This window comes from Miniopterus natalensis, chromosome 18 (assembly GCF_054644295.1).
Source record: "Miniopterus natalensis isolate mMinNat1 chromosome 18, mMinNat1.hap1, whole genome shotgun sequence".
Taxonomy (NCBI): domain Eukaryota; kingdom Metazoa; phylum Chordata; class Mammalia; order Chiroptera; family Miniopteridae; genus Miniopterus; species Miniopterus natalensis.
In genome coordinates this window covers 24900452-24927233 of record NC_142098.1, presented here as the reverse complement: position 1 = coordinate 24927233, position 26782 = coordinate 24900452, and the positions used below count along the sequence as shown (strand labels likewise).

At 47.2% G+C, this 26782-nt stretch overlaps 3 protein-coding genes across 7 annotated transcripts in view; 1 reads left to right on the top strand and 2 right to left on the bottom strand.

Annotated features, from left to right (window-relative positions):
- DHX38 (DEAH-box helicase 38) overlaps window positions 1-15911 on the bottom strand; it is a 19645-nt gene extending 3734 nt beyond the window's left edge. The window contains exons 1-24 of one of the 5 annotated variants that reach the window (XM_087827424.1): window positions 13182-13543; window positions 12633-12817; window positions 11880-11981; window positions 11189-11336; window positions 10914-11032; window positions 10678-10754; window positions 10026-10181; window positions 9304-9465; window positions 8757-8864; window positions 8317-8429; window positions 6442-6579; window positions 5912-6098; window positions 5586-5771; window positions 5071-5211; window positions 4614-4724; window positions 4408-4524; window positions 4099-4206; window positions 3584-3696; window positions 2624-2832; window positions 2374-2528; window positions 1553-1708; window positions 1322-1456; window positions 1001-1126; window positions 390-485 (exon numbers count right to left, since the gene is read on the bottom strand). In XM_087827424.1, coding sequence (XP_087683550.1) covers window positions 390-485; window positions 1001-1126; window positions 1322-1456; window positions 1553-1708; window positions 2374-2528; window positions 2624-2832; window positions 3584-3696; window positions 4099-4206; window positions 4408-4524; window positions 4614-4724; window positions 5071-5211; window positions 5586-5771; window positions 5912-6098; window positions 6442-6579; window positions 8317-8429; window positions 8757-8864; window positions 9304-9465; window positions 10026-10181; window positions 10678-10754; window positions 10914-11032; window positions 11189-11336; window positions 11880-11981; window positions 12633-12817; window positions 13182-13543 — 3510 coding nt within the window. Of the gene's footprint in view, window positions 1-389; window positions 486-1000; window positions 1127-1321; window positions 1457-1552; window positions 1709-2159; window positions 2529-2623; window positions 2833-3583; window positions 3697-4098; window positions 4207-4407; window positions 4525-4613; window positions 4725-5070; window positions 5212-5585; window positions 5772-5911; window positions 6099-6441; window positions 6580-8316; window positions 8430-8756; window positions 8865-9303; window positions 9466-10025; window positions 10182-10677; window positions 10755-10913; window positions 11033-11188; window positions 11337-11879; window positions 11982-12632; window positions 12818-13181; window positions 13544-13742; window positions 14941-15542 lie in introns of those variants that run through there. The other 4 variants (XM_087827421.1, XM_087827422.1, XM_087827423.1 and 1 more) reach the window with 4 other exon arrangements.
- TXNL4B (thioredoxin like 4B) lies at window positions 15585-25979 on the top strand. Its single transcript, XM_016195983.2, has 4 exons — window positions 15585-16214; window positions 18835-19001; window positions 20330-20481; window positions 22069-25979. The coding sequence occupies exons 2-4, from the start codon at window positions 18870-18872 to the stop codon at window positions 22232-22234; spliced, it is 450 nt and encodes a 149-aa protein (XP_016051469.1). The 5' UTR covers window positions 15585-16214; window positions 18835-18869; the 3' UTR covers window positions 22235-25979.
- LOC107524192 (haptoglobin) lies at window positions 25959-26782 on the bottom strand. The gene has a single exon (XM_016195990.2). The coding sequence runs from the start codon at window positions 26683-26685 to the stop codon at window positions 25999-26001; it is 687 nt and encodes a 228-aa protein (XP_016051476.2). The 5' UTR covers window positions 26686-26782; the 3' UTR covers window positions 25959-25998.

Sequence of the window (26782 nt, the reverse complement as noted above, 5' to 3'; positions counted from 1 at the left end):
ATTAAAAAATAAAAATGAATAAATAAACATTCCAGGAAAAATATGGATGTGTCTGGAGAGGGATGGGAATAAACAAAACAAAATTGGCAGAATGTTCATAATTACAGAAGCTGGGCGATGAATTTATGGTGGCTCATTATACTGGTTTTTTCCCACTTTTAAAAACATCTGCACTTTTCAATAACTTCCTTTTTAAAAGGCCTTGGCAGACCAAGCAACTGGAGTGTGTGGGGGGAAATCAGACAGACCAAATGGGCTAGATCACAGTCACTATGTTTGAAAGAGAAGTAAGGGGGGGTAGTCAGATGTGATGTATCTTCAATACCAGGCTGAGGCAAAATGGATCCCAGAGACAAACAGAACTTTCAAGGAAAGCACAGGACCCTTACCTGCCGAGACTTTCCTGCCTGTTTCACACTGTAGAACATGGGGCCCAGCTCCGCCAGCCACTCTCCATCCACAGCAGTCACACACTGCATGTACTCCTGTAGGCAGAGGGCCACAAAGTGGTGGTCACAGAAGGGCCAAGGCTCCAGGCTGTCCCCTCACAATGTGGTTCCACAATTAAGAGATATGTGGGAAGGGCCTTACCCCCCAGCCCTCTGAGCGTGAAAAAAGCTGGGGAAAGCCTCAGGCACTGGAATTTTAATCCCTTCTCCCACCCAAATTCCTCCATGCTTAAGAAAACACCCCCTAGCATCCAAGAGGAAAGGTCCAGCCCCTCAGAAAACCATTCTAATGATGACACCACAAGGGGTTGCTTATCCCAGGCAGTAAATAGGAAACATTCTTGCTGGCACAGCCAAGACCCCTATAACTTACAGGTTAGCTCTGTGCAAGTTTCTCCAAACCCTCAACTGAAAACCATCCTCAACTCCCCTCAAAGCAAGGCATGTGGTCTCAAGCCTCCCAACGTCAAAGCTCATCCCAAAAGGCAGTGAAGGAACCTGGCCTAGCCAGGTGGTCCTACATCATGCAAGCTACCTCAGAAAAGACTCACCTTGGTGGTCATGACCAACTCATGATATACTATGTAGTCTGGGGTGTAGCCCATTCCAAAGAGGGAGCTGGTGGGGTGCAAGTGGCAGGGCATCCCTGTCCGGATATTCACATACTCCCCAATTCCCTAGGGAAGAGACACAGCAGGAGGCCACGTCAGGAAGATGCTGCTCATTTGGGCAGCTAACCCATCCCTTTAATACTATCTTGACCCAGGCTTGTGGGGGAAGCCCAGATCTGCAGAACTGTACAATGAGAAAGGAAGAACTTTGCCCATGACAAATATCAGACCAGGAAGGGGCCAGAACTCCAATGGGCTCACCTTGAGCTTGGCTGCCTGGTGGAAATAGGCAGCACATATACACTTCCTGACGATGTCCCAGTCAGTGCCACAGGAGGCCAGACTCATCCTCTGTTGCACCATGATGTCCTTGAGCTGAGCCCGCACCTCCCGGACCTAGAGCAGGACACAGGTAGGCAAGGATAAAGCCCTCCTTCCCATGCCTTCCACCCCTCATCCCAACATCCTGCTTATCTGGGCCACTGCCCCCACCTTCCGCATGGCCTTGGCATGGATAAAATGATCATTACACCAGATGGTAGAGTAATTATTATTCTTCCACTGCAGGTAAACATTCAGGTAGGTCAGATGATCACTCTCAGGGACAGCAAACTTCTCCCGGATCTGATCACTCTCCTCCTCTCGGCCCTGGGAAGGAAAAAGGGACCTCTAAGCTCAAGGGAGTCCAGGCCCACTGAGAAGAGACAGGAGGTTCTCAGCTACCCACACACACAACTTCAAACACATCAACATAGTGCCCGAACACTATGAGAAAGATAAAGCAGTTTACAGTAAAATATTAATCCTAACGTGAGACTTCAGGTACAACCAAACTAGAAGATAAAAGTGCTCTTGCAAATTTTCAAAACATTTCCTGAGAAGCACTGATCTAGCCCATCCTTTCCCCTCACCCTGACCCCAACCTGCTTAACAGAAATCATTCTTTAGAAACCATGACTCCTGTCCCTCCATTCCACTTTTTTAATAATTTTTTTTATCCTCACCTGAGAATATGTTTATTGATTTTAGAGAGAAAGGGAAAGAGAGAGAGAGAGAAGCATCGATCAGTTCCTCCCATATGCGCCCTGACCAGGGATCAAACCCACAACCTAGGTATGTTCCCTGACCAGGAATCAAACCCACCACCTTCTGGTGCACGGGACGGTGCTCCAACCAGCTGAGCCACCCGGCCAGGGCTCCATTCCATTTTCATAAATACAGAGAGAAACTACTGCACTCTGTAATCCTTCTGGAGCCCATAACTCCCCCTGAGGCTTCTGGGAAGAAAGGAGAGCTAGACACCATCTCCCCACCTTGGGCCTATAGAAGATGGCGGGGACCGAGAGCATAGACACAATGAGCAGAATCTCGGAGCTGCAGCCCATGTCGCAGGACACAATGAGCATCTTGGACAGGGCTGGGTCCAGCGGGAACTCCACCATCAGCCGTCCAGTTGAGGTCAGACCACCTAGGAGAAAGGAGCAAATCCAGATATTCAGTGAACACAGTGCAGAACAGAGGCAAAGACCAGGAAGCCCTGCCCGGCTCCTGGGGCCACAGCACCTGTGTTGTCCAGAGCTCCAAGGATCCAGAGCTGATACATGGAGTTGAGCATGTTGTCCTCTGGGGGCGGGTCCATGAAGTGGAACTGCAGCAGGTCCTGCACCCCTAGAGATTTCAGCAGCAACACCACATTGGCCAGGTTGGTCCTCTGGATCTCAGGTACCGTGGTGGTCAGGAGCTCATTCTTGTAGGCGCTCTGGGTATAAAGCCTGCCAAGGAGAAGACCAAGTCCAGCTGCACCTACCACCACACTGCGCGCTGAGCCTCTCAAACATGTCTGGCTGCCTACGCAGAGATCACCTTAGCAGCAGAGTGACGCTACCTCAGCTCCTCACTGCATGTGCACCACAAACAACCAGGACAGAGGACAGCCACGGGTAGGAGAATTTCTCATTTCTTCCCCAACCCTTCCCCACTTCCTCTCTGAACTGCAAATTTCCACCTATTCAAAACTCAGTCTTCCCAGTTTACTCTTCTCCTACATGCTTGTTTCATTTCTGGAGAGCCTGGGACTAGAATTGTGGCTGGGTTTTATTTTCTTAGTATTTTTCTATGTTTTCTGAATTTCTATAGTGAATACATTGTTTTTTAAATTTAGAACCAAAAAAAGAATAATTGGAGATGTGAAAAAGAACCAATGGTGTAGTTTAATCAGATTTGTCCTCTGAGGGAAAACATGTTGTAATTACAGTCTCCTACTGCGAATATAATTCAACCTAAGTCTGCTTAAAACCCAAAACCACTGAGACTCAGAGCTTCCTGGAAAGACTACTCCTTCCACTCTGCATATGATGACAGGACCAAGTGGCAGCCCTGCCATCCGTCCCCAGCCTCAGGGATCAGCTCTAAGGCCAGCAAACCTCTGCTGGATCACAGTCCAATCCCACCCACTCTGGCCCAGGCCCCACACTCAGCAATCCCAGCGCCGCCCCGGAAAGCAGGCTGGCACAGGGTTCATACCTGAAGCACTGACCTGGGCCCGTCCTGCCAGCTCGCCCCGACCTCTGGTTGGCATTGGCCTGGCTGATGGGGTAGATCTGCAGAGCATCCATGCCAATCCTGGGGTTGAAGACCTAGGAAGGGGCAGCAAAGAGCTGATTAAGGACAGAGTAAGGGAGAAAAGGAAAAGGGTGGCAGCCTTGAGACAAACACAAACCCCGGTTGCTACACACCGCAGAGCAAAGTGTCTTAGCAATACAGGCAGCCATCTTTTTGGAGCCAGAAACCTCTATAAATTTCCCCAGAAACACCAGCTCCATGATCTCTATTGAATTTTTAAATTGTCTGCCCCATCAAGTTACCACAAGGATTAAATGAATCAAGCACATAGCAACTTCAGAACTCAATAAATGTTAGTCTCTTAAACCAGCACCACTTTCATGTGAATCCCTCATTGGAGGGCCGAGGACCCAGGGCCTGCTTCCCATCCCAATTTAGCTTTGGGTGAGGGCCCAGGGCCCTGTGTCTTCTCTTACCTTTAATTTGCAATAACCAGAATCGATTACAAACATGATGCCGTCGACAGTCAGAGATGTCTCAGCAATGTTGGTGGCAACAATACACTTCCGAACACCATCCGGAGCCTACAGCCAGGCAAGGATGTGCAGGGAGGGAGAGCTGTAGACCTTCAGGTAGCAAAGACTCCCCTCAACCCCTCCCTCCAACCTGAGGAAAGAGCACGCCCTACCCCTGCCAGAAAAGGAACTCCTACGCTCTTGCCCTCCTGGGAGAACCCAAGAGGACCCAAAGGTGAGGGCCCAAGACAGACGTTCTTGCTCTCGCACCTTCTGGAAGATTTTGGCCTGAAGATCAGAAGGCAGCTGGGAGTAGATGGGCAGCACGGCCAAGGCGGGCGCATTCTCCAGTTCTTCCAGATGCTCCACAATCTGGTCTGAGGTCACCTGAGGACAAAGTAACCGTGAGCCACTAGAGCCCCAAACTCTCACACATAGGATACACCCGTTCATCATGGTCATGACAAGGCACGTACCTCTATGTCCTCCTGGCCAGGCATGAAGATGAGGATGTCCCCAGGGGCCCCTGACAGGTGCACCTGCAAGGACTGCTTCACTGCAGCCTCCACGTAATCCTCCTGCGGGGTCTGCAACACCAGCCAGGGACACCGTCAGAAGAAAGTGTCGAGGGCAATGCAGGCCAGGCACCTCTCTGGGAACCAGTGGCCCAGTCACTAGTCTAGGGCTGGAGACGGCAGACTTTCAGGGTTGCCGCACCTGTAGATAAGCTTGACTAACACCCCTGGGCCCCACACTTCTGCTCCAAAGAAACAATAAAACAAAACACACCCAAAGCACAGTCCTTTGGCTCAGCCCTGGAGCTACTGGCTTCCCCATGCACCTCATGGTACCCACCTTTCCCAACTCAGCACCCTATCCTGCACCCTCCAACTTCTCACTCAGGGTCAGTTCAAAAAAAGGAGGCCTCGGTACCTTGCTGAAAAGGATGTCAACAGGGAAGGTACGACCGGGGATGTGGAAGATGGGAACATTCCCAAAGAAGGCAGCAAATTTCTCGGCATCCATAGTGGCAGATGTGACAATGAGCTTCAGGTCTGAGCGCCGAGCCACCACCTAAGAGAAGAGGTCAGTCAGGGACTTCCCCATAGGTTTGGGACCATTGGCATCCATCCTCCAGAGTCTCAACATTACTCCCAAATGAAACAGAAGCTGAAGCCAACAAACTGGCACAGAGATGCATAACACTGAACACTGAACCCATGGAGCCACAGCGAAGAAAGCCATGAGTCACTCAGCTGAGCAAGAGCAGAATGAACTGCAACACCAGGGCTGAACCCAGCAACTGGGGGCCCGGGACACTCTGTCCTGACAGAGACTACTTCACTTCCTCAGGCTAGCCCCAAGCCCACCTGAAGAGCCACGATCACCACCAACAATATGCTGGTCAAAGCACCATGGACAGAGAGAGTGGACCCCACAGCCCTCACCTCCCGGAGCAGCCCGAAGAGCACGTCGGTGTTGAGGGAGCGCTCGTGCGCCTCGTCCATGATGATGGCACTGTAGTGATCCAGGTCTGCTTCCCGGAGGGACTCTCGGAGCAGGATCCCGTCAGTCATGTATTTGATCAAGGTGTTTTCTGAAGTGCAGTCTTCGAAGCGGATGGCATAACCCACCTGGAGATCAGAGATGGCTCAGAAGCTCTGGTACCGGTTCACCACTATCACACCCTGTGCTGGGTCCAGGCCTTAGCAGATCAGCTCAAATAGAAGGAAGCTACCAGGTAATAACCACAGCTCAGCCCCTGCCCACTCACCTCCTCGCCAAGGTTTCCCCCCATCTCTTCACTGACTCTCTTGGCCACCGACATGGCCGCCACACGCCGGGGCTGGGTGCACCCAATCATCCCGTAGTCCGTGTAACCATCTTCATGCAAGTACTGGGTCAGCTGAGTGGTCTTACCACTCCCCGTCTCCCCAACCACAATCACGATGCTGTTATCTCTGCAAGGGAGAGAAGGCAAAGGCCAAATCAGCCGAGTGGAAGACCACACCCACGCCTCCAAGATGCTGCCACCTCCTGTCCCCACATCTGGCTAACCAAGAGGCATGCCTGCTTAGAGAGGATTTCCCTGGGAAAACTGCCCCGTACTGAGATACCACCTGAAACGTCTAGAAGATGGTGAGATTTAAATAAGTGAACGGTAACAAAACAATGCCATCTTGCTTACTTTCCCTTCTCCATCAGATGTAATGCCCAAAGCAAAAAGAGATACCAAGTAAATACAGGAGACAAAGGGGACACCCAAGTCAGTACTGTAATTCCCAGGCCCTGGGGCAGAGTTACCTGATAATAGTGAGTAGCTCCTGCTGCACTGCAAAGATGGGCAGATACTGCCTCTGCTCCAGAATTGACTTCTTTTTTGCAAATTCACTGCTGGCCTCACTCTTTTTCTTCATGTGATCTGCAAACTTCTGCTCTGTCCTGAGAACACATGGCAGCCTAAGCACCCTGCACGATGTCCCACACTTTCCTTCCACCCTTCTTCCTACATCCAAGACTGAAAACTAGTTCAATAAGATGCAATAAATCTTCAAGACACTAGAGCAGCCAGGTGATCAGAGATGCTACTCGCCTCCTCCAGCCTAAGGGAGCAGAATCCATCATCCAAATACACCAAACACCCCCAGTCAAACAGAGCTACATATGGCTCAGAGGAGTTACAGATTAGCAAGTGGGCAAATCCTCTGCCCTAAAAATGAGTTCAGCCAGAAGAGGAGCTGAAATGACAGGTCATTATCTTATACAGAACACCCTTGGGCAAGTTCAGCACAGCCCGTAAAGGGCTAAGAAGAAGAGTCGTAGATGCAGAGTCATGATCAAGGTCAGACCTCCTCCCTCCTCCCTCCTCTCAACAAGATGGAGCAGCCTGTAAGGATTCTTTTCAAAGAACTGTGAGAACAGTCCAGTTTAATATTTGCCTACTTCTCCTAAAAGCATTCAAATATCTGACATGTGTATACATCCCAAGACTCAAAAGCACTATGTGATTTTCCAAAGACTCCACGGCAAAAAGATACCAACCCAATGCTACATGAGTCAACACAATCTTCCACCCACCCTCCTTCCAAGACTTTTCCTTTGTCAGACCTACCCCATGCTCTGTCAGGCTCCCTATTTCTAATTTCCCAGTCACTCTGCTCAGCTAACAATTAACATCTAAGGGACTTAATTTTCTAGAGACTAACAAGGCCAGATCAATAGTACTGACTTCTCCCGCTAGCCAGTGTAGCTCAGTTGGTAGAAGCATCGTCCCATACACTGAAAGGTTGCGGGTTCGATTCCTGATCAGGGCACATACCCAGGTTGTAGGCTTGATTCCCAGTCGGGGTGCATACGAGAGGCGATAGATTGTTGTTTCTCTCTCACATAGATGTTTGTCTCTCTATCTACCTTCCTCTCTCTCAAATCAATTTAAAAAAAAAAATAGTACCAACTTCTCATTTGGGACATTTCTCTCAAGGGTACAGAGAATTATTAATTCAGATGACAGTTCAGTAGGACTTCAGAGTGTTCAAAGGATGAGCTTCACAAGAGACATGTGATTCCAGCCACCTACCCAATGTGGGAATCCCAATAAGCACTTACCCAACATCGCCTTAGAAACCTCTATGAAGAGGGAAGTCACTACCTGATAAGACAACCCCTTCTATTTTCAAACCTCTGTTAAAAATACTTTTTCCTCATGTTGAACTGAAGTCTACGTGGGCAAAGCCTACATTCCCACACCGAACACCTGAGCAGCACTCTAAAAGAGTGGCTAAGAGTGGGCTCTAAGCTAGACTGTCGGGTGTCATCCTCCCTCTACCATTTACTAGCTGGGTGACCGCAAACAAGTTACTTAACCTCCCTGGGCCTCATTCGGCTCAGATGAAATGGGAAGCACAGCACCTATATCCCATGGAACTACGGTGGGAATTCAGTGCGCAAGTAACTGTGAGGCGTTTAGCGCTGCCTGGCACAGAAGAAGCTCCTACAGTAGTAGCAGCAATAGGGACAGTTGAAGATGGTAGAAAAGAGAGACCAGAGGAAGGGCCAGAAGAGACCAGAAGACAAAGTGACATCACTTTCCTATTCATGAGCCACACACTGTATCAGTTCCTCTGCAAGTGCCCTTGAGGGCCCGTCTTTGGAGATGGTCCACTGCTGGCAGACTCCTACCTGTAGTCCACTTTACCATCTTCTGTTAGCGCTTTATCCGGCTCTTCCTCTTTTTTGACACCCATTATATCTCCCAGTTTGGTTCCAGCCAGTTCCCAGTGTTTGTGTTGAGCCTACAAAAGTCATGAAAAGTAAGTCTGCTCCATCCTGTGACACGCCTGTGTTCAGGAAAACCAAGCCCATTTCACAGGCTTCATCTAGCAGCAGGTGGTAAACTCCCACAAGGCATTCCATCTTCAGCCTTCGGCTCCCGAAGCAGCAGGCCCTGTGGTTGTCCTAACTAAGGTGCTGGTAGAACACAATGCCCACCTCCCAGGGGTGGTTCTTGCTCTGTGAGTGCTAACTTCCAACAGGAACCCTACTTAGGAGGTCTAATATGATTTTAAAAAAGGAAAAAGACTATGTAGAGACTCCCCAGCCCCAGATGATAAGAAACCAACCTTCTTGCGTTCCTTTTGCTCCCTGTGCTTCCGCACTGTCTGACTGCCTTTTCGAGCAATGATGGCCAGGTCAGAAGTGGCATCCTTGACTGGAATCACAGGCTCTGGCTGCAGGAGGTTGAGTGAAAGAGAAATTCCCATTGATCATTATTCTCAAGAAGAAGGTCCATTTCCCAACAGCCCCAGGGAATGAGAGGGGCGACTACCCTATTGTGACAGCATTTTTTCCCCCTTCCTTTCCTTCCTTCCTTCCTTCCCATTTCTACTTCAGATCTTTATGGGCTTTTTTTTTTTTTAATATATTTTTATTGACTTTGAGAGAGAGAAGAAGGGAGAGGGACAGAGAGATAGAAACATCTATGAGAGAGAAGCTCCATCTATAGGCTGCCTCCTGCACACCGCCTACTGGGGATGGAGCCCGAAACCTGGGCATGTGCCCTGACCAAGAATCGAACTGGCGACCTCTTGGTTCCTAAGTCAACGCTCAACCACTGAGCCACACCGGCCAGGCTGAGCTTCCTTCTCTAGGACCACAGAGGAAGCTCACCTGCTTGGTGAAGACGATGCGCCCATCCAGAAAGGGAGGCACCAGGTTGTGCACCATCAGATGCACCTTGGCCGCGCTGTCCTCTTCAAAGTCCTCGTCTACCTCCAGCCGATGGACCACCCCACTGGTGAGCATGCGGTTGGTCTCCCAGCGCTCATTATCCTGTAAGGACACAGTGGGAGGCCACGATCAGAGTGAAACCGAAAGGTCATCCCGAAAGGTCACCAGGCAAGTTCATGCATCAAGTCCTGACAGAAGGGCCACAGGGACCACAGAGATGCCACAGGCCTTGTTAGCCTGTAGCTCCTTAGACAGGAGAGTTGCTGATCCCAAATCTCCTGCAGTACCTTTTCCAAGAAGCGGCACTTTATATCTCAGCCAGAACCTCTGCAAGGACACACATATGGTGACCGTCCCCAGCCCCATTCAGAGACACAAAGAACACAGACCACAGAGCCAGGTCCTACCCTATCAGTTCCCATTAACAGCACCTCTCAAGGAAGTACTGCAAAGAGAGGTTATAAGTTGGATGTGTTGTTTTTCTAAGCTACTGAAAAGTTCCACAGCCTCCCCTCCTCCACCTCTAGAGTTATAGCTCTTCTGGTACTTCAGCAGTGGGGAGACAAGCTGTACTGCCATCATGTGCATATGACCTGCTGCTTCTCCCATATGCCCCCAACTCCGGCTGAATCTGCTCCAACTACTGAAGGCAGCAGCGTCACCTCATTGATCTGTCTCCGCTGAGCCGAAATGCGCTTCTGCTTCTGTTTATGCAGGTGCTGCTCCCGCCTCCTCACATAGTCCTCGGAAGAGTAGGCCAGGGGATTGTGGAACTCGTCATACCCCTCATCCATCATGTACCAATCCCGGTCAGCTTGCTGCAGCACAGGACACAAAGCACAGGGAACAGGGGACATATCAAGTTTATGCACAAGGCAAGGCCAGAAGGGAGGAGACGTTTTGTAAGAAGTCACTGGTGTGGTGGAGCAGCCTTTGTGAAAGACACAGGCGGCCAGCCTGCTCTGATGCGCCATCTAGAGGAGAACCACAGTGACTGATTTTCTGTCTGTAAGACTTCGTATGGCAGCTCATCATGACAGCACTTCTAAGATTTACCACATGGTGGCACCAACACATAACTAGAAAAGTTAGGTCTGACCTGCCTTAGGTGAGGAGTTTCATTGCGGAGCCTCTGCCTCTGGAGATTCCAGGGCTTTAGGACTAAACAGGGCTCAGCTTCCCTGAGGCTGTCATCAAAGTCCAATTCTACCAGAGTGTCACTCATGGCCCCTGCACTGACATACCCTGTCACCCATTCACCAATGGGATGGCCACCATCCCTCATTCAGTCCCTCAAAGATAAAATGTTTTTACCCTCTGGTCATCCTCCCATTGCTGCCGCTCCTCTTCTGTGTCAAACGAAATCCCTTCTTCACCATCCTCACGTCTTGCTGAAGGAGAACATGTAACAGGTCAGACCACACAACCCCAGCTCATCCCCAGCGGCTACCAACAGACCTGCAAAGCACACAGCTCCAGAAGCACAGCTCTGCTCAGCCTGACCAAGGAGCGACCCTGCTCTCCTGCTGCCTACTCCCATACTGCCTTACCTCGGCCCCTGGAGAGACGCGGGGTGGACCCTAGGTGCTTTCTGTCATCGGCCCACTCGTTGTATTTGTAGGATGGGGTTGGCAAAGGTGTGTCGTCTGAGTACCTGCTCCTTACAGACCTGGGAAACAGTATAACCATCATCACTAAAGAGTCACTAAGCTGAGACATGTCCCCCAGCTGCCATCTGCTCTCCCAGCCCAGAGCCCTTTGCCCTCATCACATCCACCCACGCCACCCACCCAGAGAAACTAGGCTGCTCTGCTCAGAACATCACCTATCCCGATCTCTGCTGGACGGTCGATGGCTCCGATCAGAATCCCGATAGGAAGGTGAAGGGGAGGGCGATTCCCACTGCGAGCGCTTTGAGGAGCCATAGCCACTGTCCTCTTCCTCCCAGGTAGACCTTGATGGGGTGGCTGCATCTGGGGCCACAATAGACACATCCATAGGAAACACATCTAATTTAACCAGGACATGGCTCTACAACTATTAGCCAAAAGTCAATGTCCCAAGTTTATTTTACTGTTTATAAACTTTGTACCTATTTGCAATGGATAAGATGGTTCTGACAGTTTTTAAAGATATCTGCATTTTAACAGTCCAGTTTTCATCTGTGTTTGCAACATTTCAAGGAATTTCCAATTTGTCTCTGCAAACATAACCCTTTAAATATAAATAATTATTTTTAACGAATTCTCCTTCTGCTCCGCAGCTCCCTATTCTTTCCCACCATTTGGAAAAATGGCTATTCAGTAAGCCAGCCTATCACCTTAAAGATCATATCCATCTTTACAGAGAAGTCAGGGCCTTCCCACCCAACTCAGAGCCAAATAGTCATAGACGTTCATGATGGAATCAGGAATTCCCTCTCTGCCCACAGCAATCCCACTGAGGATAGGAGTCGATCACCCTGCCTTTTGTATGTTTGACCCTCACAAACCACCACCAGCAACGGCTCAGTCTACCTTTAGGTCGGTGTCGTGGGCTCTCTGGTTCATTTCTCCTGCTGCGCTCTGACCCTCCATCCCGCTCTGATCTGCTGCTGTGCCTGCTTCTATCCCGCTCATCTGTCAAGAGTCACACACAGAGCTTAGAAAACATGTATCCCGTCCCAACTTCCACCAGTCTTCACCCTAGAGAAAGGACAGGCCTTCCCACTCACAGGTGCAACCTACACTGCTCTAATATGATCTATGGGCTCCTGAAACTCACATATCCCCATTCTTTTAAGGGGAAAAAATAGATAATGGCTAGAAGGTTTCAAATTCACAGTAGCAGTTATTTTCCTGTGAGAATTCAGAAAAGAACGGTTATTAGTGTATTAGTAACTGTTTAATAGTTACAAGTCTATAAGCTATAAAATGTAAACAACACTGAGCAAAATACTGGATTTTATGTCTACCTTTTCTCCATAGCACTTTCTCTACCACCAACACTACTGTCAACTCTGGTTTCTCAGACATATTACCCATTATCACCAAGTTTCATAATAAAACGAGGACCACACACTCAAGCAAAACAGCTATGCTGTAAGTAACAGTTTTAAACTGCCTGCTATTCCCTGTCCCAACAAGGTCAATAACCAATCAGGGTGACATTATGCAAACAGGGCTCCCTAATTTAACGGGCATTATAAAGACTCTTCCTGCAACAGGAAAGAGGCTGGTGGGTTAATTCAAATGCTTAATGGGTTATGGGAACTATGCTGGGCAGTCTACCTCTGTCTCTCTTGCGGTCACAGTCTCGATCCCGCGATCTTTCCTTCCGATCCTTTTCTTCTTTGGATGAGGCATAGACACCATGTTCCCGGCGCTCCCGCTCTCTCTGCCGACTACGTTCCCAAAACTCTTCACTCACACCACCAGGATGGGATGGAGTCTCTACTCGAGCAGATCGATAATGTCTGAAACAGGGAGGGCAACTGGTAAAGTGTCCCTCCACAGGAGAAAACCTTGCCCCAAAGCCTCTGACTGTGTCAAGTGAGTGACCTGTCCTTTTCTACTCTATCCCCTGGTACTGCAGGCTTACTTACATATGACAACAACCCAAAGTATTTCTAACCACCATCATCTACTCACTGGTCTCCTTTGAATGTTCCCCACAAATGTGAAAAATACATCAGTTCCTACCTACCCTCAGTATTATAAAATCAAATATACTCCGAAAGCTCTACATGTCCAACAAGAAAACTGACAGATAAACATAGGACATTATTTTCTGGCCTCCACTTTCACTCCCTTTGAGTCAACCCATCCTAAAGCCTTTACCTGTCTTTTCGGCTACCTCGACCGGACTGGTCACTGCCATCCTCCTCAGCATCCCTCTGGTCATCCTTGCTCTCTTCCCAGTCCTTGTAGGAAGAGATCCTGGACTTCTTCTTGTCCTCCCCATCGTCTTTCTCCTCTCGCTCCCTCCGTTTCAGGGAAGCCAACAAGTCCAGTCCCAGCAATGAAGGACGGGGAGCAGGGGCCTTGAAGACATGCTGCTCACTGGCCGCACTTTTGGTCTTGCAAATAAGACCACCAACCTGAGAGTCCCCATCAGTGCCTTCCAATCTATGGATCGAGGTATCCTCACTGGGGTCCTCCATGACAGGCTCTGGGATTTCCTTGGAAGGAAGACAAAACATTTGGTATTGGACATAAGAGGGGAAAAGACTTGGCTCTGCTATACCCCAAGATAATTGTAGTTATAGGTATATTTAACCTCCCCCTTAAGACCAGGATTTCTTTAGTACCCCTTGCTAAGACCTGGCCATCAAGTCATTGACAATCTCAAAAGATCATCCTACTCCCACCTTAACACACATAAGAAATACACACACACACCAAACACCAGGATCCAAGAAAGCATCCTCAGGTCTCACGATGACACACCTATTAGAGCACGATGGCATCTAAAAAGGGAGTGTGGGGGATGTGAAGTCAGAAACTTCAATTGGAATCCAGGCTCTCGATATTTTCTACCTGTATGACTGATTGTAAGCAAATAACTTAATGTTTGGTTAAGCATAATTCCTCTATCTATAAAATGGAAATACTTTTTGCTTTATCTAATCCATGGAGTTATTGTGAGAATCAAACAAAAGAGTATATGTGAAAGCTCTCTGTAACCATGAAGTGTTACATAAATGTAACTGTTACATTATATGATTTGCTGTGCTCCTGTGTCACTGATTGGATCCCTCGCCATTTTTCACATGAGTTCTACCTCTCCCTCCCTTTAAACTTACAGATGCAGCAGAGATATTGGGAATAAGGCTACCATCCATGTGATCCATACTTTAGTGGCCTTTTTTTGGACCAGTTGTGTACAGCAGTCAAAATCTGTTTAGAAACAATCTATGTTCACCAAAAATATTGATGAGAAGCACTAGGTTAGAAAATGGTGTTTCTGAAGAGTATTTAGGTGGCTGTGAGATTTCCTAGTACTCTACTTGTAATAAATTCCTCTTTACCTCCCATTACACACCATCCACTTGTAAACATACACCAATTCTGAGCGCTTGGATAATTCCCCTTTCCAACTAGTCAGTGGAGCAAAGGAGGTGTCCAGGGTCCGGGTACCACCAGAATCCAGAATGTTTTACGCAGCTCTAATGAACGTGCACAGCTCTATAGAGGAATACTGTCAGACTGGACACATGCTATGGACAAGAGAAACAAGAGCTGCTTTTTTTTTTTTTAAATGTCATCAGGTAGAAGAGAGAAGGGAAAGCTGCATACTGGTGACATCTGTATACACGTGAGAAAAATCTAAACAAGAAGGTAGAGCCATCCAGGCTCTGCTCAGAAGCAGCCTAAACTAGAAAATATAATCCCTAGAAAGCCATCCTACTCAGGAGAAAAAGAGCCTTGTCTGGTCTGTCTTGCGGATGCTGTACTCAAGGCCAGCAAGATAAACGTTTGACGAATAAGTGGATGGATGAACTGAAGCGGATTAGAGGGAAACGGGAAGTGAAGCGTTTCTAGAGGCGGCCAAGGGAGACGCCGGCAGCACCGGACAAGGCGCCCGAGAGAGACTCCTCGCAGCCGCTGAGACGAATGCGCCGGGAGTGAGGGGGCTGGATTCTGGAGAAGGATTCGTGGCAAAGAAGCTACACGGGGTACGAGAAAAACAATAAAAAATGAAACTGGATGCACTCCTTCGACAACTACTCATTCCGTGCCTTCCGGGAGCCCATCGCCGTTGTGGAAAATAGGGATCGAGCGGAGAACAAAACAGACCAAAATCCCCGCCCGCGCGGAGTCAACACTCCAGTGGAGGAGATCGCCTGGTAGAGACGCCGCGGGACAGAGCAGAGGAGGAAGACACGCGGAGCCCGACTGGGCTCGGCGTCTTTTTGGGGTTGGGCAAAGGCGGAGGCCTAAGGAGGGGGGCGGGGGACCGCCGGGGAGCATCCCTGGCCCTCAGTGTGGCCGCGCCAGGCAGCAGGATCTGACCAGAACTAAGAGAAAAGCCGGGCCCCGCAGGACCTGCGCCGCATCCTTAGGGTAAGACAAGTTGGGTGACAGGGACGAGACTTTCCCAGCCCAGGCCCGAACCGGACCGAGGGACGGATATCTGTCGCCGCCTGGAGCCGCCACGACCGGCGACGGGCAGGTCAGGAAGGAAGGAGGGACACTCACCTCACCAAGCCCGACTCTCAGGACGTTCTGTCCCGGGTTCTGGGGCGCCGGCGCCGCCACCCCTCGCTCAGATCGCCTTAAAGAACCAAAACCAGCACCTTGAGAGCGGCCATTATTGTCCCACAATACCTTGTGCTGCCCCTTCTATCCGTCCGAAGAGACCATAGAGAACAACCCGGAAAATGCCCGTTCCCGGCTCCAAGAGTGGGACATAACGCGACCCGGCCCTCAGGACTAGTGTATCCTCCGCCGGGACGCTGATCAGAGACACTTCCGAGTCTCCTTGCGACCAACCACACTTGGCCTAAGGGGCGAGGCCCCGCCTCTAGTCTGAGGGGGTGGAAGAGGTCGGGCATGTTTAGTGAGGGCGGAAGTGGCTCTAAGGCTTCCGGTCAGAGCCCGGTAAAGTAGACCGCGACTGAAACAACCAGTTTATTGGGCTGTGGAGCTGGTTCATCCACTGCGCTTGTGCGGTTTCCGTTTCCGTTTCCGTCTCCGTCCCCTTAAGTGGACCTCCGAAGGTTTCTAGGCAACAACCCTTGAGTTCCTCCGGATTAGGGTACCTGTGGCGTTTCCGGCAGAAGGCGCCGCCAGCCCTCCCGACTCTGGAAAAGGGGCCGGGCTGCCGACTGTCCTGAAGTTGAAGAGAGGGAGGAGACTTGTACAAGTAAAGTAAGTGTCGTTCTCTCTACCACAGGCAGCACTAGAAATTTATCAGTGACCCTTGAGCGACGCGGGGTCGAACCGCGCGGTTTGAATGTTTTCCAAGGGCGAACTGCATTTTCCATCCGAGGTTGGGCTTCGGGGGCGCGATGCGCGGGGCCGCGGGCGCCTCAGCCCCTGCGTGGCTCAAGGGTCAGCTGTATCGATTTAAATAAAACTCACCTGTCTGTTCACACGCAAAGCTAGCCAGTGATGGTGTTTGGGGATATTCCTTCCCAGTTATTTTTCTTTGTAAACACGTACGTATGTATTAGGGTTAGGTTTTGTACCTAGATTGTAGAATGTGGTGGTATCACACTGTCTTATAACTTTTTTTCTTTATCATGAGAACTTTTCCGTTTCCGAAGGGTTTATAACTTTAATAGTACATTGCAGAGCTGTACTATCTTTCAGTTCGCCAGCCCCCTATTAAATTGCCATTTAAGTTAACTCCAGTTTTTTACCGTTATAAGTGAGATGAATGTCCTTTGTATGTAAATCTTTGTGCCCGTGTCTAATTATTTCCTAAGAACTAAGTCTCAGAGCTGGAATTGTTGGTCAGAGAGTATTTCAGCTTGCTTTCAAGAAAAGTTTTGCCCCTCTGCATTCCAGGTAGGACTGTGAATGCCTACCCTTCACTCACACTCTTCCCATTTTTGCTTAATCTTTGCCAGTTTAACGGTTTTTTAAAATAGGGCATCCTGAAAAAATGTATACACACTGTAACAGCTGGTAGCTCAATTTTGAAAATGAAATGTATTTTAATAAACACTGCCTTTATAATTATCCACAGTGTGTGTATACATTTTTTTGGGAACACCCTATATATCTTTTAATTTGTTTCTCTCTGCTTACTAGTATGGTTTAACTTTCCAAGTATGTGTGTGTATTTATTTAATCCCCACCTGAGGATATTTTTATAGATTTTTTAAAGAGAGAAGAAGGGGGAGAGAAAGAGAGAAAAACATTAGTGTGAGAGAAACATCAATCGGTTGCCACTGGACCGAACCGGCAACCTGGGCATGTGCCCTGACCAGGAATCAGACCGACAACCTTTCAGCACATGGGATGACGCTCAACCAACTGAGCCACACTAAACAGGGCCATTGATTGACTCTTGACCGGGGGAATCGAACCCACAACCTTGGTGTATCCAAATGACTCTAACCAACTGAGCTACCTGGCCAGGGCTGCACCAAGAATTTTTAAACCGGGCCTCATGATAATACAAAGGTCCATCAATAAATGACTGTTTAAAAAGTACATGAAATAGTATGCTACTGTGACAAAGACTGTGTAAATTTTCTATTTAGAGATATGGGAGGATCTTCATATATTAGGTGAAAAAGTGCAGCACACACAAGAGTGGGTAAAGACTTCATATGTATTATGGGCATCTGCCATTGCCCCTCTAGATCCATTCCTCCTTCTCTAGCCTGCTCTCCCACCACAGCTCCCTTACCCTCTGGTTCCAGTTGGAGTCAGCTAGTGGGAGCATTAGCAGGAGGTCAGGAGGGAGAGGAGCTGCTGAATCCCCTAATTGCACACTGACTTCCTATACAGCAGCCTTCTCCACTCAGCCATCTTCACCACACAGTTCTGGCCACTACTCCCTCCAATGGCTCCTTCAGGTATAGGGGTAGGAACAGCGCCCCACTGCTGCTTGCCAGAGGGTCTAGCGCCATACCCTATTCTCCTATACCCTGCCTCAATGGAAGTCCCCCAATTACTAAATTTGAGGATGTCATCTTTTTTCTGCTAGAACACTGAGTCGTAGGAAAGGCTATTTTTGGGGTAAAAGGAGAAAGCAGGAATGCATATTTATATTTTTTAGCAAATGCATAATAAAACTCTGTAAGATACATGAGAAACTAATGAAAGTAGTTACCTGGTGTGTGGGGAGAAATGGGACAGTGTGGACTAAGCCAGTTGAGGGGAGACAGGGAGGGAGATTTTCCACAGTATACCTTTCTGTATTGTTGTTTTTTAAACTGGTGGACTTATTTGCCACCTGATTGTGCACTGAGTATGTTACTTATACTTTTTTGATACTGTGTTGTATGAAACCTCTTTTCTCTGGGAAAAAAGCATATATATTACCTACTCCAAAAATTAATTTTTCTTTAAATGAGGACTCATGCCCTTAATCTGCCTTTAAATATTGCAACTTTAACCCAAACTGGTCCAAGTAGTTAGTAAGTAAAAGAAAGAACTAACTTTATTCTTTACTTTGGAAATTTACTAGGAATGCAGATGCCACTAGGGGGCTCCCTAATATTCTGCAATTGTTGAGAGACCTGACTATCATAGCAAGGGTAATAGAATAATGGGGGGAAAAAAGCTGTGTAATTTAAAGAATATTCCATACTAACATTAACATTTGCATGTTTGTATAAAGCCTGAAAGTGGAACTTTATTATTTTAAGGTTTTCTACAGTTAAAAATGTATTTATGGTAAGTAACTTAGCGATGCAAATGTAAATATGCACCCAGCTGAGAACGGCATCATGTGCTTCACTGAACTCAATTTCTTTGGTGTAATAAAAGGAAAAAATTAAAATAAAAACTAAATATTGCAACTTTATTTCAGGACTGACAGCAAGGGATTGATTGGATTATTTCAAGATGAGCTTCCTGTTGCCCAAGCTGACCAGCAAAAAAGAAGTCGACCAGGCGATAAAAAGCACTGCAGAGAAAGTGTTGGTTCTCAGATTTGGGAGAGACGAGGATCCTGTGTGTCTGCAACTAGATGATATTGTAAGTGAATTTTTTAAATAAATCATTCTTTAAAAAATCTACACATCGTCACTTCAACATCTGCAAAGCGCATCCGGGAGCATAGGCAGGGTGTGGGATATAGCTGTTCAGTTGTTAGTACGCTTTCACTAAGAGCTGAACACCTCCATCTGTGATTGTGTTGAACTTGTGCTGGATGTCCTTCCCAACTAGCAGCTGTCAGAGTGCCACTTCACCAGCAAGGCAATGAAAGACCAGGAACAACATGAGCATTATCTCATTCAGTGCTCACAACACTGGGTCCATTACTGTCACTGTTCTCAAGGGGAGAAGTGGATCCCAGAGAGGTCAAGTGACTTCCCACAGGCACAGAACCACTAAATTGCAGAGCTGGGATTTGAACTTTGTTTTCTGTGCCTGCAGATCTGCTTTACTGGTGTGCTGCTCCAGTGTGTGCCTGATGATAATCTCTGACTTCACAATCCATCTTCACACTTTGATGAGTAGGAAGGGCAGTTTGGAACAGAGTAGGTTTATTCTTGTCTCTGTTTATTATGGAGGGAGACTTACCCCAGGACTAAGACTTCTTCCACTATTTCTATTACTGACATCACTATGTGGATGGAGTGTAAAAATTTCATTACCGTGATTAAATATGAGTGTGTAATGTTACTGGGGGGTGGGGCAGAGGATTATGCCCTCAGTTGTAGGGAGAAAGGACTATTACTAGAGGTCAAGAGCACAGACTCTGAAGCCAAGCTGCCTGAGTTCAAATCCAAAACCAACTGCCTACTAGCTATGTGACCAGGGGCAAATTACCTCCCTATGCTTCCATTTCCTCATCTACGAAATGGGGACTATGATAGTATGAACCTCATAGGAATGTTGTAAAGATTAAATGAGTTAAAAGTGGAAAGCACATAGGACAGCACATAATAGTACCGTGTGTGCTGTTTTTTGTATAACTGTTTATGTGGGGATTGGAAGGAAAGGGGCCTCAGGGTATTTTGATGTGGGTAATACATAGTTACAAGTTGTTTTGTTTTTGCTTTAAGTGAGCATGGACTTTATAAATCCATAAAGAGTTTATTAAAACTTTACAATCAAAAGTCGAAGAACAACAATGAAGGACTATATTAACACAATTTATCCAGGGCCCTCTCCTAACCCTGCCAACAGTGATTCAGTCTCAGAAAGGTAAGGTTAGTTACACTGTGTCTAATGTGGAACTCAGGCTAGATTTTTGGCCCAGGAATTTTTTTCAAACAGACTATTCTATTAAAACGTTTCACAGAAGAAACATTAGCTACCTTTCCTACTGTAACCTACATCTCTCTCCTCATTTGCAGCTTTCTAAGACCTCTCCTGGCTTAAGTAAAATGGCTGCTATATATCTGGTGGATGTGGACCGAACTCCAGTTTATACGCACTATTTTGACATCAGTTATATTCCATCTACTGTGTTTTTCTTCAATGGGCAACACATGAAAGTGGATTATGGGTAAGTTATGTTGACATGACAAGCTATCACAGTCTAAAAGTTTCCTCTTTAGCAGTTTCCATAACTTACCTATTTGCATGCATCGGTGGCTCAGTGAGTTGTACTGGCACTGTTTCCTCAGCTGAGGCTCTCTGTAACTTTTTACGTGGAACTTGGTACAAAATGAGTGTTCTGGCATGATTGGCAAATTTTAATTTCCTATTTAAGTATGAAAGGATAGTCGAGGCTGTGAAGCACTAACCATCCTTTAGTCTAGAAAATATGGAACCTTTTTTTTTTTTTTTTTTTTTAAGTTTCCCAGGAGTTTCATTTAGAACAAACTATGTTGTTCTTAAACCTTTGGGACTGATAGGTTGCATTTATAAAAGAAGTACTCCTTTCAGCAAACTAAGACATGCTCCTCTCTTGCCAAGTTTCCTGTCTTCTGCCAGGAAAAGGGTTCTTCTTTCCTTAAAGTTATTCTTCAACAAAGCCTGTCAAGAATAAGTGACATGAACTCTTCTCTAATGCCTTCCACTCCATCCAGTCGGCATCCTAGTATTTAATATAATACTTATTTTGACTATCCGTAATTCTTATTCTTTCTTACTGTGGTTGAGATATCCGCTTGTCGAGATCTGTGTACCTGCTTTGTCATCATCGGTTTGAGTGTGTAAAATACTTGTGTTTTAAGGGTATGAAAGGTGTCTATCCTCCTAGAATATGGTTCATTTAAGTATTAATTTGGTGCAGCTTTTTAGAAGGCCATTTATGACATTACATGCCATATTTACACTTAAAAGTGTAAAATTTTTAACCCAGCAGTTGCATTTAGCTGAACAAAAATAATCCTGAAAGTGGGCAAAATTGCCTCCATGGATACTTATCTCGTCGTTTAGGAAGCAGAATACTTAGAACCTAGATGTCCACAAAGGGGTACTAGGTACCAGTTTACCCTGATGTTGTAGATGGCATGGTTAACAACTTTGAAAGAAATACATGTTAGTTTAAAAAAGCATATTGCAAAATAGTATGTATGATACATTCCCATTATTGTGAAAGAAGAAATGCACATAGAGACCCATATATATATATATATATATATATATACACACACACACGTACATATGATTGGAGGAATATACACCAAAATGTGGCGATTGTTTTTGTCTTAAAAAATTTCTGCAGTGAGCACACTTGATGTTCGAAATAGTAATAAAATAAAATAAAATAAAAAGAAGGAAGAAGGAAGGAAAAAAATGTAACGCCCACTACTCAGAAATAGAAGTGACTGCAACTAGGGCTTCGCACAGTGCCTAGCCAAACACAACAACAAAACAAACTGTGCCCACACCAGCACTCAAGGAATTCTACTAGATAATGAGTGGAGAAGTGATTAAAGTACATTTTGAGTAGAAGCTTTCGTATGATAGGGCTTACACGCTACCCCAGGGACCCACAGCACTGGTTTTAGTCATATATCAAATGGAAATGGAAAAATCATTGTTGGGCCTTATGTCTAAAGTCTCCCTGACAAGAAGAAAGTAAAAGAGCTACTATTCGTTTTGTTTATCCTGAGCAAGGCTGTTTCTCTTCTGTGCTATCTAGGTCTCCAGATCACACTAAGTTTGTGGGAAGTTTCAAAACCAAACAAGACTTCATAGATTTGATTGAAGTGATCTATCGAGGAGCAATGAGGGGAAAACTTATTGTCCAAAGTCCTATTGATCCAAAGAATATTCCCAAATATGACCTTCTCTATCAAGACATTTAGCGCATTAACTACTGTCAAAGCTGAAGGGAAAGGCACATCTCGAAACAGTATTGGAATGCAGCTGTGCTGTTTCTGTGGAGTCCTTCGGAAATGTGCTCAGCGTCCCAGTGGAGGAAAAGTTTGACTTGTATGGAAAATACTGGCCCCAAGTAGAAGACCCCGCCGGGACTGGGATGATCCGGGAAGCCTAAGTATTTACTCCCTGCAGACCTTAGAGCAGTCAAGTCGACCATGATCGCTTTTCCTGCGTGATTGGTTGGACTTCTCTTTATATTGTGCTTTTTCTTTATCCCTTAACATAAAGCAGAACTGTCCTAAACATTGGCTAGTGCAATTTAACTACGTTTATTTGATATACAAGTAAAATGGAAAGAGCAAAAATACTTATTTCCTACCCTATATGTACACACACACCTCTCTCTCACCCTCAACCTTGCCTGTTCCTCCACTCACATATTTATATTCCTCCTGCTCTCTTATCTCAAGTCCTGATTATCCCAGATTCTTTTGGAATGGATAATTCTCTACTGATAGCGGGGGAGCTTGTTTTATTTTGGAGCCTTTCTGGCTCACACTTTGAAAACAGTGCCCTGGTTTGAAAATTTACTAGCTTTTGTGCTGTTAAATTGGCCAGGAAGTGAGATTTGAACCTTTACTATCCAGCACCCAGTTTGAGCTAAACAGAGAATTGACTACCCTTAGGAACAGAGCTCTCCCAGAAGTCAGAGTTCCACCTCTTCCTGAGACAGAAAACTGCTTCAAGGGCTCGTGACAAGAAAGAGATAATCAGAATTGTTAGAAAGAATAGGGGCTGCTTTTCCCACTTGGAAGAAACCTACCATTTACAGGAGTCAACGTGTTACCGTAATTAGCTAGTTAACATCAATAAAGGAAGAGAGCAAAGACTGTGAGTTGGCTAGGAGGGGGGAGCCACTGCAAGCTTGCAAAACCTTGGAGGGTTAAGATTCCCAAAGAGTTCTTCTCTCTTGCTCCGTGACCCCCATTCGCCCGTGTGCTCGCCTGTTCTCCCTCCATAGTCACGTGGCCGTAAGCAGCCTCATGGCCCAGGACTTCACACACGGTGGACTGCAGTTGGGAACACAAGCTAAGCCAGTCAGATGCTGGGCTGGACTGCACTTTAATATGGAACAGAAATTCTGGGCAGTGGCCTTAATTCTGGCCCTGCTGAAGACAAGATTGGACTTCTTCCATGGTGGGATAGATGGAGTTGGGACCTAGGAGGGGAACCCCCTTAATTTTACATTATCAATAAAGCTTTCCACAGAACCCCATCCTCCTGTGGGGGCCTCAGGAAATTCTTTTCCTCAGAGCACCCCAAGAACTCCACCTTCAACAAATGCAGGCCATCTGAGTCTCCTATTTCACAAAGAAATGCTCTTGAGGGTCCCCCAGAAGAAAGCTTCCAGAACCCTTGCAGACAAGAAGCTCTCTTTCTAACTCAGCTCTTCTGCTGTAAACCTTCAGTACACTGACCCGTCACCAATATACTGTCCCATCGTACCAAAATCCGGTCTCTCCCTCTCCTGGTGTAAAATGCCACCCGATGTCATTTTCTCACCAGAGTCTGGTCTCCACCGTGATGTCTCCTCATGTACACTCTCTCAACCCATTGATAATTTTCAACAGGTCAGAGCTAGTGGACCTGTGAAGGACTTAAACCTATATTCTAGAATCTATGAAAGAGGTACTAGCCAGAAACGGGAAAATCACGCAAACACATTTTCAAAGGCCTCTTAGAATATAGTTAACACCTTTCTCTTCAGGCAGCACCTTTAGCACTAAGTTTTCTTGAAGAATTATGTGATTGTATTAAGTGGATCCTGGTCTCCACTCAGGGCAAAAATAATGAGAAAACCTTAGGCATTTTCTCAGTTCACTTACCTTCTCTGCCTTCCTCCCCAGTAGCACCTCTTGCCCACCCCGGGGGACCCTGCACTCTGTGGCCTCTGAACACCCCCTGCCGTCTCCAAGTCTAGGCCTTCCCGAGGAATACCCGTCCCCTTTGGGCAGGCGCGCCTCCTGTTTGCCTTCAGGCTCTGGGTTGCCTCCTCTAAGAGGCCTTCAGCCCCATCCAGGAGTCATTCGTATTTACACAGCATCTAAAATGGTAACTACAGATAGGGCATAAAATGTGCACTAAATACTTGTGGGATGGAAAGCAACTAAGGTAGAAACAAAAACATAAATCAGGACTTCAGAGCAGCATTCCCTAAAGCCCTCAGGAGAAAAGAAGATACAGGAATTGTATGCATGCGAGTTGTGAGCTTTTGCTGGAATCTGAGCACTTTTAGCACATCAAATACCGTGTATGATTTAGACTGTGAGGGACAGGAAACCCAGCTAACAAAACAGGCGATGAAGATGTTTTATTTCATAGAAGTCTGGAGGGAGGCAGGTCAAGAGTAGCTCAGTAACATCATGAAGGACCCAGGTTCTTTGTATTTTTCTCAGCATAGTCATTCTTCCTGCCAGTGCTGGTCCTAAGATGGTGCTGCAATTCCCTGCATCGTGATGACCATAAAGCAGGGGGAGCGGAGAAAACAGGTGGTGGTGAGAGGGTGGTGTCTGTCTTATTTCTGGAGCGGTTCTCCCCTTTCATCAGTGAGGGACATAAAAGTCTCCCTTCTGTGTCACGTGAGTCAGAACCAGGTTGCATGGTCACCTGCAGGAAAGGCTGGGAAAGGAAGCACTGGCAAGGGGGGTGGGCTGCAGTGACGGTGCTCTCCTGCACAGAACAGGGCTTCTGTTGGCAACAAGGTCAAGGGCTGCTCAACAGTCCTCGTGCTGCCTGGCCCATCACCCTCCCGCTCTGCATCTTCCTCTTGTTATAGAAAGTCAGTACCAGCAGCCCCCATGAGGTTTTGAGAGGATCAGTAACTTGCCCAAGTGGTGCCAGGGAACCCTGGAAGAGCAAGAATTCTTCAAAGTTACTAAAACAGGCAAATTCCATAATGATGACTAACCCTTTACTGAGTCCCAGAATGTTACTGCTGGCAGGGACTTGAAAGATCGTCTGGGCTTAAGCCCCTCAGGAAAAAGACCAGGGAACTTAAGGCACTTGGCAAGCTTATGGCCAAGCTGTGATTTGAACCCAGCAAGTCCAAAGAGCCGCCTTTACGCCACCTTATTTTGTTTTCTGATTTGCTGGTGTGTGGGACCACAAATGTTTGTGTCAAAACACTGTTTTCATCCCACTCTGATCTGGCATCTTCCTCACCACACCTGGACCCTCCCTCCCCATCCACGTTGGAGAGGCAAAAGGGTGCGTGAAAGGAGCTCAGGGTTTGTATTCCGACAGACCTAGATTCAGGGTTCAGCTTCACTACTTACTAGCTGTGTAACCTTAACCAATTCGCTTAACTGCTCTGAGTCTTTGTTCCCGTGTCTGTGAAACAAGGCTAATGATGACCTTTCTGAGGCCTGCCTCGGTAGGCACGTGGTCAGTGAGTGTGGCCTCCGCGGTGGGCAGCTTGTATCACCGCAGGGATATCCAGTGGGCCTGGGGCGTTTTCTGCCACACTCCCAGTAGACGCTGTGCCACTTGGCTGCTGCTGTACCATAAATGAGAGGATTAAAAAGACCCAAGCCCCCCCCCCAAAAAAAAAATAGCACAGAAATTAGTGAAAAGAAAGCTCTTTATTGACTGACAGACCTGCAGGGCTGGCGCCCATCAGTCTCACACCAGGTTTTATCCCTTCCGCCCCAGCCAGCTCTCCCTCTTCCAGAGTGAAACCTAGCTTGCATTAGTTTTCGGCCATGGTTTTCTGAACCCAGTCCAGGATGGAGTGCACCCTCACGTACACACCGTACTCGGCCACCCCGCAGCTCTTATCAAAGCTCAGGATCCCAGCCGCGTACCAGGTGTCGTCATCCGTGTCGTGAATGGCAAAGGCGCTGCCGGCATCACCGTAGCAGGTGTCTTCCTGGTATTTGGACAGCCCAGCACAGAAGGTGTGTTCATTCAGAATGGGCTGCACCCCTACGGGGCTCTTTGGTTCCTTCTTTTCGGGCACTGTGCTCTTTTCATAGTGGAGCACACAGCTGTCCTGCTTAGCCACAGGCAACATGACGTACTTCAGTAGCTCAGTAAAATTGAAGTTGGAATTCCGTCCCCAGCCAGACACATAACCCATACGATTCACTTCCACATAATCTTTTGAAGGTAGGCAAATGGGCATTACTTTCTCACCAACGGGAACCTTCTGTTTGAGTTTAATGAGCCCGATGTCAAGCTGGAGGTAGTTAGGGTGGAGAATCACCTTCTCAACCTCCACAGGCTGATTTTTCCCCACATAGAGTCTTAAAGTGGGGGCAATGTCTTTTGCTTTTGCATCGTCCGTATGACCCAGGAAGAGATTTTTAGCTGTGGTCAACAACCATTGTTCACTGATGAGTGTGGCCCCCGAGGTGAGATTATGGTGCGAAATCATCTTCGCCTGCCAGGGAAAGCTGTTTTTGGCATCCACCGATCCACCCAGGATCCGTTGGACCTGGTCCACTGGATTCTTGGGCTTTCCACACACTGTC

Excerpts from the sequence above, each read along its gene's own strand:
- TXNL4B (XM_016195983.2), top strand. The coding sequence starts at position 18,870 with ATGAGCTTCCTGTTGCCCAAGCTGACCAGCAAAAAAGAAGTCGACCAG. Across the intron at positions 19,002-20,329 it reads GTCTGCAACTAGATGATATT|CTTTCTAAGACCTCTCCTGG; the intron begins GTAAGTGAATTT and ends CCTCATTTGCAG. Across the intron at positions 20,482-22,068 it reads CACATGAAAGTGGATTATGG|GTCTCCAGATCACACTAAGT; the intron begins GTAAGTTATGTT and ends TGTGCTATCTAG.
- LOC107524192 (XM_016195990.2), bottom strand. The coding sequence starts at position 26,685 with ATGATTTCGCACCATAATCTCACCTCGGGGGCCACACTCATCAGTGAA.